This window comes from Gymnogyps californianus, chromosome 14, assembly GCF_018139145.2.
Source record: "Gymnogyps californianus isolate 813 chromosome 14, ASM1813914v2, whole genome shotgun sequence".
NCBI classification, from domain to species: domain Eukaryota; kingdom Metazoa; phylum Chordata; class Aves; order Accipitriformes; family Cathartidae; genus Gymnogyps; species Gymnogyps californianus.
The window spans coordinates 7690414-7703510 of record NC_059484.1 but is presented as its reverse complement, the minus strand read 5'-3'; the positions used below and the strand labels follow the sequence as shown (position 1 = coordinate 7703510).

General features: G+C 35.6%; 1 protein-coding gene across 4 annotated transcripts in view; it reads left to right on the top strand.

The window, feature by feature from the left end:
- Window positions 1-8682, top strand: part of GABRG2 (gamma-aminobutyric acid type A receptor subunit gamma2) — a 70360-nt gene extending 61678 nt beyond the window's left edge. Inside the window, exons 7-10 of one of the 4 annotated variants that reach the window (XM_050905649.1) lie at window positions 2628-2780; window positions 4852-5057; window positions 6920-6943; window positions 8407-8682. In XM_050905649.1, the coding sequence (XP_050761606.1) occupies window positions 2628-2780; window positions 4852-5057; window positions 6920-6943; window positions 8407-8682 (659 nt within the window). The remainder of the gene's footprint in view (window positions 1-2627; window positions 2781-4851; window positions 5058-6919; window positions 6944-8406) is intronic. The other 3 variants (XM_050905650.1, XM_050905653.1, XM_050905652.1) reach the window with 3 other exon arrangements.
- Window positions 8683-13097: the final 4415 nt, after the last annotated feature.

Here is a 13097-nt window from a genome sequence, read left to right as displayed (position 1 = left end):
AAAAAAAAAAAAAAAAAAGGCAGAGGGAATTGTGTTCAATTAGATATAAAACACTTCCACCTGGAGTGTCTCCAGTTTGTGTAGCAAATGCTCTGTGACAGGACACTGCTGTTGCTCTATGGAAATGGATTGTCCTCTGAAGCACATCTTTGAGATGACAGAGAATTCAAAGTAATGTTTCATTGCTGCTGAATGGACCAAGGCCTTTACAAGTTAGTTAACATTTTAAAAGCTCTTATGCATTACAGTTTGAACAAAAAATATTTTTATTTTTAAATAATGCATAAAATATTGTAAAAATATTATTGTAATAGCTTGCTGTAGAAAAAACACTCCTTGCATTAAGGGAAAAATCCAAACAAGTCTCCATGGAGACCAGATGACCACCACCAAGCTTTCTAGAAAAAACACAATAAAACAATGTATGTGGAAACGGTCTAAAAAATGGGAGGACTGAGGCTACTCTCTCTATATACACATATACGTATATTCTTATGTTATCCGCACCACCATTTGTCTTGGTTTGCATACACTGTTAAGGAACAAGGACAACGCATGAAGTCTTTGCAGTATGCCTTGGTCTAGGTCATCTGGATTTATCTGTTTGTTTTCTCAGCACAGGTGCTGAGTTTTGAATTTGACTCTAATACCTGTAAGAAAGTGCTGGCTTGTGTACTAGATTCTGATATTTTCTGTTCTTTTGAAGAAAAGATCCTACAAGGCAAGATTGCTAGAACTACCAAAACAGTTGGGCAAAAAGACCTGTCCAAGTACAGGACAAAAAATATGGAGATAGTTATCTAGGATCTGATGTATCTGTTCAGCTACTCCAAAAGAGTCTATAGCAGTTGCAGCAGTTGCTTCAGAAAAAGAAGCAATAACAAAAAGAAAACATCTGATTTCAATTCTGAGCTAATCTTTTGTACCTTTTTATGTTCTCATCTATGTTCAGGTTTATATTTCACCTCTTCTGGTAATTTTTTGTCTCATTAGAGTAATATAATAACACTGAGCATGAAGACAGCCTTCTCCTTAAAACTGTTTGCATGGAAGTAATACAGCTACTGCTTAAAGTAATCTCTACCATAGTATAGCAGGGGGAAAAAAAAATTGAAATACCAATGCTATTAATAGCATTTATGAAGGTGAATGAATAAAATAGTTAATTCCCAAAATTGACGAAATAATCACTTCTCAGGAAGTTAATACATGATCCAGAGATATGAAGAATGAGTCATACTGTAATCTTATGGCTTCAGTTTTACAGTGTTCCTGATCAGTGGTGTTTTTTTGGGTTTGGGTTTTTTTGGTATATGAAGGACATACACATATAATGCAAACTTATCTGAATTAAGAGGATAATCAGACTGTAGTTATTAAAACTGGTTGCTCATATTCAGCCATATCTCCTTGTAAACCACACATACATAATTTGTTTTTTAAGTTTTTGGTTTAATAATAACATAATTAAATTAAAACCAGTTAATCCCTGGGATATGGACATTCACATTGAAAAAAATAATATAACAAAGAAGCACCAGCTGAAAAATGATCTCTGAAGTCTCTTCTGTGGCCAGGTTCAAAGGGATTATTCTGGGGGAAATTAAAATTTTAATTATGCCTGAAAACAGAGAACTCAATGTTAACTAAAAGTACTGATCTAAGCAGAATACACAAGCCACAGAGTCTCTTTGATAACGCTGGAAAACTATCTTACTCTAAATTTGGAAATCCTATTCTGTTTCAGTTTGAGACTTCTCTGGACTGCATTTCACTGAATTGCAATGAAATCTTTTGTAGTCTGGGGTTCTGTAGTTCTTTTGCAATCAAGATTTCCCAGGAGTGGTGTAATCTGAAGTAAAGATGAGAATTAGGTTTTTTTAGTTTAGAAAAAATACATCAAAAACTGAAGTTTTGCTGTATTCCTGAATCCCGATGGAATTTACTTAATAGTTTGAGAGGGGAAAAAACCTGGACAAAGAATCACAAAACTATTGAATGGGAATGATGTGTTATGCACACCAGAGTAACATATAGCTTGGCTTTTTGGGGCACTTAGGAGATATGGGTTCAAATTGTTTTAGAGGAGATAATACAACAGAAGATCTGCAGGCAAATAAAAAATTAATTATTGACACAGCCTAGCCCTGAAGAATAGTTGAGAACATGAATAATTTAGAAAGTACATCTGAAAGCATGCATTATTTGAGAGCAGAGCTGAGAGCATGCTAACAGGGACAGCATGGTGACTGGAGGTTTGCTGGACCACCACAGCTCACTCAGTTGCTGTAAGAGGACTATACTGGGCATTTGCAAGTTATGAGGAATGACAAGTAGAAAGAAGCCTGCTGTGCTATGCAAGGGAGGTTACCCTTGAAATCTTAAAGTATAAGTTACCTAAGGGAACCTGCAAGACTGATTACTTTCATAGCGTGGAAAATCCACCAATTCTTGAGCTATACCAGTGTTGAAGAAGAGGTATGTACGTATTTGCCGTCAGTGTGTCTGGTGAATCAGTTTAATGTATATACCCCAGACACAGCATAGGAAAATCCTAGCTATTATATAGAAATTCTATGTTGGGTTTTTAACGTATTATTCTATCTCAGTATGCTTTTATTTTACAGGAGACTATGTAGTCATGTCTGTTTACTTTAACCTGAGCAGGAGAATGGGTTATTTCACTATTCAGACCTACATTCCCTGCACACTTATTGTTGTGTTGTCCTGGGTCTCTTTCTGGATTAATAAGGATGCAGTTCCAGCCAGAACATCACTGGGTGAGTTGTTTTTTCTTCCTGCTTTTATTCAAGCATTACTATGTTTAATTGACACCTCTGCAGATCACCAGTTTGTAAATGTAAGAGGAGAGACAATTTCACGCAAGCTCTCCTCATTTAGAGGGACGTAGTCATTTCCAAGGAATAACACAGCCTAAACCATATTTACTTCTCTTCCTTTTTACTATGTCGGATCCTAACTCTGAGTATTGTAGATTGCCTACAATAAAAACTTTTGCATCTTCTCTGACAACAGCAGTATTTTTTATAAACATGAAGAGGATGGGGAACTTTGCTGGATTAGAGGCAGGGATGCATTAGTTTTATTTGCTCTAATTCCATATCAGGGTGACTAGCAATACAAATGATATAAATACCAAGAAGGAATCAATCTTTCTGGCTGGCTGTGTGCCGTAGTGGTGAAAAGGGAAGAATGTAGTACCCTGACTTCTACTTTAGGGACCAACAATCAAATGTAGCCTTCAGGCCACAGAATCAACTGAATTTGGTGGTATCTAAAATCCTATACATGAAAATGTGACATGCAATTAATCAGAATTAGCAATTTCTACATATTTAGCAACTGTTCCACAAGTAAACTAAAAGAGAGACCAAATTAACCTTGCTTGTGCAAAGCAGCTGTAGTTGTAAGAATTAGCAAAGTAGAAACATTCAACTAGAGAAAGTTAAACACATTTTCTACTTCTGCATTAAATCCACACAAGTGAGAATCATTTTAGTTTTTCCTTCTGCATTTTCATTTCTTCACAGAACTACAGCACAGAGCACTGGAGTGCAAAATGAGGGACAGCATTTTCATTCCAGAACTCCCTTGAAAGAAACACAGGAATAGAGGACCAGTGTCTCCCATGACAGAAAGTTTTGAGCGTTTTATTGCCTTTTTCATGTCCTCTCTAAAAAAAGGTTATAAAATCTGCTTTAAAGAAGTATAAAATTAATAAAGGCATTCAGCTGTTATTTTAAATTTTACTTAGATATACAAAACAGACCAGTCCCTCTGTTGAGAATTAGTCTATTTGTACCACTGAGGAGGTAAAATCAGCGGTATGAAATTTGCCATATAAAATGTGATGGATTTTAACTGTTCTGATGCATTTTTAATGTTCTTCACATCATAGTACAGGGAATAATGTTCTGAAAGGAGAAGCGATGGTGAAGCATGTCACAGTTCTTCTCAGTTATAGACTACAGTCACTTATGAAGGCCGGAAGAGATACTGCTCTGGCACAGAGAGAAATCTGATCTCACAGTGTTACAATGATAAGGAGCCCTGAGAGACTCTCTCTTCCAGCTTCATATGCAAGAAAACACTTAAATAACGAGCAGCAGATAATTTGTGTGTGGCTAGTATCTTTTGCATACAACTAGAATGCATTTAGGCAAGAGAAAGGAAACAGTCTTATTTCTTTATATAGTGCACATACAAATCTACACACGTTTTGTCCTGAAGTTCCTGCTGGATTACATGCTTTCTTAAGAATTTTCAAGAATTTCTACCTCATATAATGGCTGCAAGTGTGTCTCTTAGTGACAGTGGTATCATTATCCTGCAACTAAAAATAAGCAAAACTTATCCCAACAGCACAAAAAGTTTGAGATTGGTCTTGAGGTTACTTTGAAGAATGGAGTAAAGTGATTTTTATTCTCCACCATGATTTTCTCACTCTGACACAAGTTCTCTGCTCTCTAGCTCTGTTTAAGGGTTTGAGCACACAAACCCTAAAACTAAAATTCTCAAAAATAAATAAAGGCCTCCTAGAAGTAAACTACAAAACTAAAAAGCTAAATTAAATTTCTTAGAATGAGAATCCATCTAACCAAAGTATTCTGCAGAGCAGCACGTGCGGTAACCATGCAAAAATGTTTCATACCCCATGTTAATCCTCAAAGCTCTCATTGAATCCACATTTCACTGCTGGGATGTGCTTTTTAATATCTTTGCTATATGTTTGAACTCCATACTTCAAAACCAGTCAGAGAGAGATAACTGACAAAATCAGTTTGTTACTTGAACTAATAATATTTCTGTTGTTTTCTATCTGTCTACCAGGTATTACAACTGTCCTGACAATGACCACCCTAAGTACAATTGCTCGTAAATCTCTTCCCAAAGTCTCCTATGTGACAGCAATGGATCTTTTTGTGTCAGTCTGCTTTATTTTTGTTTTCTCTGCACTGGTGGAATATGGAACTTTGCACTACTTTGTCAGCAACAGAAAGCCAAGCAAGGATAAAGACAAAAAGAAGAAAAATCCAGTATGTATCTTTTTACCAGCAAGGTCTAAAATTCAATTAGGTTTTCTGAGAGACCATTTAAATCCCTCTTTATGCTTGTACTTTCTTTTCAGACTTTGCTATTACATGTATACTCTTCCTTTGTATTAATAGGAATGCAAACATTCACCTTCAGAATGAAAAGCTCATATATTACAGTTGTCTGGATGCCAGAGTAACTAATTTCTTAGAATAAGGATCCTTTTAAAAAAAGTGTTCTGCAAATCACAACTATCACCAAAACCATTTTTTATGTTATAGATAGAGCTCTTGCTGTGAACTTTATGGAAGAACTGTCAGTTTCTCTGTCTTAGCTTTAGCAATATTCTCTGCCATTAACTTATGTCCGTATTATTGACATGACTTTGTTTTTCTTATTATCAGGACTACAGTTAAACTTTTATATTCAAACTGTGGAATGTGCTTTTTCTAATTTCCCCTTAAGCATCTGTTTCCTTTTCATTGTTTCCTTATCTTCTTTTTCTTGTATTTCTTACCTCCTTTATCTACTTCTCTCCCTTAGAAAGTGATTTAGCTAGCAGTTTACAATGCTACTTATGGATGCATGCTACACAATAATGAAAAAAATGTATATAATAGCCACAATAAAAAAAATCCTGGAAATACCCTCAGTAGGGGTTTGGGGTTTTGCCCAGATAGGGAAAAAGTTTGTTGCTTATTTCTCTTTGCCTTTTGCAACTGAGCTGAAAAGTCTGTTGTCTAGAAACTCTGAGATGAAAAGAATTAGAGTAAAATCCTAGAGGGAAAGTAGCCTAATAGTCTACAAAAAAACCCAAATACGCCTGTGAAAAATGTGAAGAACAAGTGTTTTACAAGAGAGAGTATTTTCAAATCCATTTCACGCATCTAGGAAACAATGAAGTCACTTGGATTTGCTCTGCGAAAATCTTCAAGGACTTTTGAAGGTGTTCTCTTTTAGTTATAATATATAGCACAAAAAGAATACAGAAAAATAGTAATTAAAGAACATTTTATTACATATTATTGCTATAATTTCAACTTTAAAAGCTGTTGAGAAGTAGACTCTAAAAAAAATAATAAAAAAGATTTATTCTGTAGTGGATAAACAGCCAGAAAAACATCTATAAGACTACAGAGGAAGAATTCTCACCTAACTTTAGGTATGCTAGAGTTGGATTTAATGATAGGCCTCTCTTTTGGTCAAAAGAAAGAAAGAGGCACTTCCAGAGGGTGATGCATCTTGGCCTGTCTTAGGCTGAAATAAAAGGCTATCTGTGTGCATGTGTGGCTTTCACAGTCAATTAAAGGAGCAAAGATTAACTACCTCAAATTTAGCTGTCTCACTTGAAGATGTCCATATAAGGGCAGATTACTTGTTCTTTACATTACTTCTCTGTGAGCATGTGGGGACAAACAGAATTATAAATGATTGCCTGGATCCTAATCACAGAGACTAAAAAACTTAAAAGTAGAGTGTTCAGGACCCAGTATGCAGGTAAAAAGAATTTTTTCTAAAAAATATTTTTATAAACCGCGAATCGTGTCTTTCACAACAGTTCAACATAAAAGATTGGAATCCCCTGGGAACATGAAAAGATCTAAATGGAGTTTGATATCCTATGTCTCTGGCCCAGATGTAGTTACAAAACAGTGACAAGTCAAAAATGTGGGGGGTTTATATTACAGATACTTGTTTAAATTGCTATTATCCCAACCTTTCTATAAATTTAGTTCTTTTTGACTTACTATGTTTTAGAAACATATTTTTAATTTATATTATTTTTGTCTCTTTCTTTCTTTCCTTTCTTTCTTTAATTTAAAACAAAACCCTCTGATTCTCTTTTCTGTCTACAAAATGAAAGCTTCTTCGGATGTTTTCCTTCAAGGTATAATGTTTTTTGGAATGGAAATTCACTGCATGCGACTGCTGAATTTAACTATTAGAGCTTATATGAGAGTGGTGTTTTGTTGGGGTTTTTTTTTTAATGAGACATCTAAGCATTCTACTCAAGGTAACTTCCTAATTAAGTAGAATGGTTACATATTTCTAAACAATTTGTAGAGTTGATTCAGCAGCCAAATACCAATTCACTATGGTTCTGAACTTACCTAAGTTCAAGAGTGACCAACATTATTGGATCGCATGAATGAAGAGAGTTTAATCTTAAAACATTTCTGCTCCTCTCTTTCTGAATTTGCCATGGGATCCAATAGCACCAGCTACACCAGAAACCTGCAATACACCCTTTTAGAACTCATCTCTGACCTCATCTTTTTAACCCGTGTGATTTCATGCCAAATTACAAAACCAAATCTGTTCTGATGTTGACCTGAACAAAATTCAATGTCATCATCAGTTACTCAAATGCTGTTCCTTATGCAAAAAAGTCGGAGTTTTGAAAGGGTTTAAGATGCATATATATTTTCAGTGCTGTCACTGGATCAACATACTCTTAGCAAATTAGCAAATATTTCTAGCTATGTTCCACATCTAAACCTTATCTTCAATGAGAAATGCAGAGATTTCATCAAAAAGACAGGGAAAAAAAGAAACCACGTAAAATGAAAGCCAAGAAATTTACATACCTATGGAATGGAATTGTTGTTATTTTACCCTAACAACTATCAGCAGGAAATTTCAATACCTGTCATCCTAGTGTTCACCAAGTGCTCCAATGTGTTTTAAATGCTTAATTTGCTCAATTCATTCCAAATATATATGTGTATATATATGTACAGCTACTATATAAAATTTGGAACATGCTGAAACGTCTAGTTGGTGAACATTAGTAGATGGTGAACTGCATATATTCAAACAATTGGGGAGTCTTATAGAGAGTCTCCTAACCTTATTCAAAAGACCCAGTTTTTGCCTTTTTTCCTGTATATATATTTGCTCCTGTCTCAACATGAACCAGCTCTATATTAAAATTCTGCATTTTCGATTATTTCAGTTCCTTCCATGTGCAGTACACAAATTGCCTTCAGATATGAAGCAGCTGTGTAAAATATAAAACACAAAAGAAATTCATAATACCATCAATTACATTCCTGGATGTTTCCTTTAACCTCTAATGTTTACTTAGTTTGGCTTTAAAGCTAATTATCCACAGCTGTTAACTTTATATTGATTTGTGCTGCTTTCTTGTAAAGTTAAAGTATATGATGCAACTGATTTTAAGCAGTTCAAGGTAGTATTACCATTAGAACTCCTCAGCAATTTCTCATGCACCCCATGCAGAACCATCATTCACATGTTGACCATTAGTCTCTATTTCCCTGTTGGTCTGGTGGTAATAACAGAGTCTCCCTTCTGCCATCTTTTTCTTTTTTTGCCACTCCACCTTAGGCACCTACAATTGACATCCGGCCTCGATCAGCTACTATTCAAATGAACAATGCTACACACCTCCAAGAAAGGGATGAAGAATATGGGTATGAGTGTCTTGATGGCAAGGACTGTGCCAGTTTTTTTTGCTGCTTTGAGGATTGTCGAACGGGAGCATGGAGGCATGGAAGAATACATATCCGCATTGCCAAAATGGACTCCTATGCCCGCATCTTCTTCCCAACTGCCTTCTGTTTGTTTAACCTGGTGTATTGGGTATCATATCTTTACCTTTAAAAGCAGAAGGAAATCAGTGATATGAGCCTTACTCACTGAATTTCTTAGAGAGATGGTTTCCTAAGTCCACTTGAAGTATTTACAACGCGCTTTATAGTTGTCTGAATTCTTTAGTGCCATAACCCGGTAAATATCAATCTCATCATTTGTCCAAAAATTGCCATCAGGTTATAGTGAATTAAATGTCCGTTCAACATGCTGAAATAATTTGAAATAAAAGTCATATAAACAGGTAATATACAGTTATACCTGCTGGAATACAGAGAAACAGAGCAGACAGGGCAAGGGGAGCATGGCAACATCACTTAATAGTTGGTACGGCTATTTCAAACAGGAGTGAGAGAGAGGAGAATTCCCAGGTAGAGTGCTGTACAGTTTGTTAACATTGGCTATAATTATGGTATAGCTTTATTCCCTGTGGGCTTTTCTTTTTGGAAGAGTCATCTCTCACTTTGAATAGGTATTATTAAGCTAGGAAAGTTAACTTCTACTCCCACCAAGATAAAAATAGACCTTTCCCTTTGCCATCCCTTTAAGAGCACATGTACAATGCTGTAAATATTTCAATACCTGGTAGTACATAAAGTCTAGTGCATGCATCTTTGGGGGGCCAAAATAAATGAAACAAAGGTACCATAAAGTTTTGTCTTTTATTTTGTGTCTCTGGATGTGCTATTGTAATTGAAATGTTGACTAAATTTTCTTTTTCCTTGAAAAATTACCCCTTTCCCTCATGCATGGAAGATCCAAGCAGACAGCACTTTCATGTAAGACATTAGAGAAGCCTTAAGGATTCAAATAAATAACATGTAGACAAATCTGTATGGCCAATATAATAGCTCATGAAGTATACTGTATGTGTCTGCTGCAGTCGTAACCTTCATTTTCCATTGATAATGTTGCTATATTTCAGCTGAATTTCCAGTAAGTATACATTGCAAGATCAGCTTCCGAATTTAAGCCATGTACTTCTATTGTTCTTTTCCCATGTTGAGCTCTACTTTTTTCCTTACACAAGTGTTTGTGGGGTTTTTTTATTCTTTAATCCAGTCCAGGAAATAGCTTTTATTCTAGACATTATTTTTACATAAGAGCTTCAAGTTCATTTTGAAACATTAGATTTTATATTATATATACACATACAATTCTCTGCCCATTCATGTCCTTGATCAGCAATAGATGTTGTCAGTGCTGCTTTTCACTTGGTGAGTACCTTTACTAAAACAAACCTTTACCATGGCTAGCACACAGTTTATAGATAGCCTTGAAAACAAAAGGGAACAAAGGGTGTCTTGGCTACTAAATCACATGTATGCAGTTTATCTGTGTTTAAAACCTCCAGCCCACCTGGGTGAATCTTGAAAACCATTCATCCACTGGTTTTCAGAACCTGTATAATGCTCAGTTATGCAACCTTAAGCACATGTAAATATGACTGACCTTTTTTTTAATTGTCAAAGATGTAAAATGTCACCTCCAGGAAAGCGGGCTTGCAGATTGAAAAGGGAGATATATAACTTATCATTACAGAATTACTAATAGCTAAAATGGAGGAAAAGGAAAGTTTTCCAATGTTTGTATAGTTTTGGAAATAAAAATGTATAAAAAAGGAATAACTCTTGATCATCAATTGCTCCTTGTCCAATGTATTTGAAAACATTTTAATAAAGGAATTGCACACACCTGTGGACTTTTTCAATAAAACTGCTGCACTCAATTCCAGTTTTCTTGTGATTAGTTTGTTAAAAGCATGCTTCAAGGACTAGACTGCTTGACTAGTTTGATTCATCAGCTGCCTAAATATAAGTGATTATAATCTTCATAACCCTCTGCATTGTCTCATTTCGTAGTCAAATAGCTCACCTACATAACTTTCAAGGATGGAGACTAAATCTTTAAAACCATTTTGAAGATTATCTTATTCTTTAAAAGAATAAAAAAGTCAAAAAATCACTGAATTGGCAGTATCCTAATGAAGAGAGATAACCTTTCTTTATCTACTTAGAGAGTGTCTCCACTCCCTGAATGACTGTCAATCATCTTTCACACAGAAATGTGTTTCAGCTGGTGCCAGACGGGTCGCTTTTTTTTTTTTTTGCAGTGGTCAGTGATTTAACAGCTTTCTGTTAGTTCCTTGCAGTTAATAAGAGTGGCTGATGTTATACATTTAACGTTTCAACTTTTACCTGGATCTTTTTCCTGCTACCAAATAGGTTTTATTTGGTAGCAGGAAATACAGATCATTATGAATCTCAGCCCAAAACAGCCCTTTAATTCCCTCAGTCCAAGTGCATTTCAGTTAACATATTTAGATTTTTTTTGTCAAGGTCTGTGAAATTAAGGATTCGGTGACACTAAGTACTTTACCCTAGTTCAGCCATCAGTTTACATGTGCCTATAGAAAGCCTGTGACACTGAAGAATTGGATGCAATAATGAGGAACAAACGATCAGATCCCTCACCTGTGCAAGTTGGCCTTCTCCTTCCAGCAAGGGAGTTTAGTTGAAGATTGATATACCCCCATCTCAATAATACAAACCACACAAAATGGAAGAGCATGCCACACCTGCAGTTAGGGAGTTGAGTGAACTTTTCTCACCATATATCATTACACAAAGTAAAGGAAATAAGCCCTTAATCAGTCATTACCCAACACCTCGGCTCCTGTCACACTTAGTTAGGTGATCTGTCATTTCCTCCTGGGGAAAATGGATCAGATTCAAAAGGACAGTTCATGGAGAAACATGTAGTTCCCAGTGAGAAAATGACACCAAAGCACAATCTAGTGCTAACTAAACAAAAAGTATAGTGTTCCTCTGAATAGAGGATATATTAGCTATTCAGCACAGAATCAAAAGATGACTTTTGTACTGTAAAGCCAGACTGCCACCACAGCAAACTAAATAGCAAGTGAAATAGCATTTGGGTGTGATGAAGATTATTATTCAAAAGAAAACTGCTCAGAAACCTATCTACATAGACATATTCACACATAAGTATTATATAAAATATTATATTAATATATACATTATACATATTAACTCCCAGTCGCATTCCAGAGAAGAAACTCACTCCTGATGCAACAGACTTGCTAAAATGTTTTCAAGTTCATCACAGTGCAGATGGCTATTAGTGCTCTGGGATTTGTCTGAGGATGTTCAGATGGTCATTAAGAGTTTTGTCAAGCATACACTAGTGGCACAATTATTTACCTGCTATTTATATTCCAAGAGTATGTAGATGCCCCAACTGAGACAAGGTATTATTGTCCCAGGGATTATGTCATATATACATATCAAAAGAGAACACCCTCAAAACATTTAAAAATCTTTATACATTTACAACATTTACAAACCCCAGTTTGTAAATAAAGAGCTGGTATTCAGAGAGATAATGTGACTCAACAGTAGTTCTCCTATTTTCAATATTAGGCAACCACAAAAGACAATATTTTAACTAGCCAGTATTGAATAATTTGTACAATACAAAATGCTAAAGTTCCTATAGGTGCAGTTCCCAGGATAGATTATACACACACACACACAAAAAGCAAGTGGTCTTTTTTTAATCCACTCATTTCTACCTCATTTTCCCACAGTCACATAAATCTATCTAACATGAATGAATTGGTCAAATATACTATGTGCATCAGTTTCAATGACACAGTTACAGCAGCAAATACTGGCATATATTGGAGGTCCAAATATTTGGACCTCCTTCCTCCTGTGCCCCCAAAGCCCTTCAGTCTAAAAACACAGGTAGAAAAAGGAAAAAGAATACTTATAAAATACTCAAGCATATGAATAATGTGAGAAATGGAATAAGAAAGCTTTGTTAACTGCACAAATTTTAGTAGATAGCATTACTTTACATGGAACTAAAAAAAGAATTGGGAAAATATAGTTTTAGATTATCTGCCTTACCACAAAATCTGGGTTTTGTAGAATCACGGTAGAGATGAGCTGCAAATTGGGATTTGAAAAAGGATAAGCAAGGATTTTTTCAGGTTTGCTGAAGTATTTCTCATGCTACAGAGGAAAGACAGGACTAAGTAAGAAAGTCTTTGTGGGAGAAGCTGGTAGTTGAGGAATGAAACCAAGGCATGACTATGACACAGAGGCTGAAGTCAATATTGAGCTGATCTGTTCTATCCAGCCTGCAGTTGAGAACCGAATTAGAGAAGCAAACAAAAGAATTTGCTGAATTATGTAAGAATTATGTACGTTAATGGACTAAAGAGGCAGCCCAAAGCAACAAGTTAAGAAGAGGGATTCAGAGGCAATATGAGCCACAGAAAATATAACTGCCAAGGCCGGAATAATGAAGGTTGCAGTTCTCTGAGCTGAACAGGGCATGTGTAGGGTTCAGGCTTCATCAACATGGATGAAGAACCAGCTTTTGGTGATGCTGTGGCA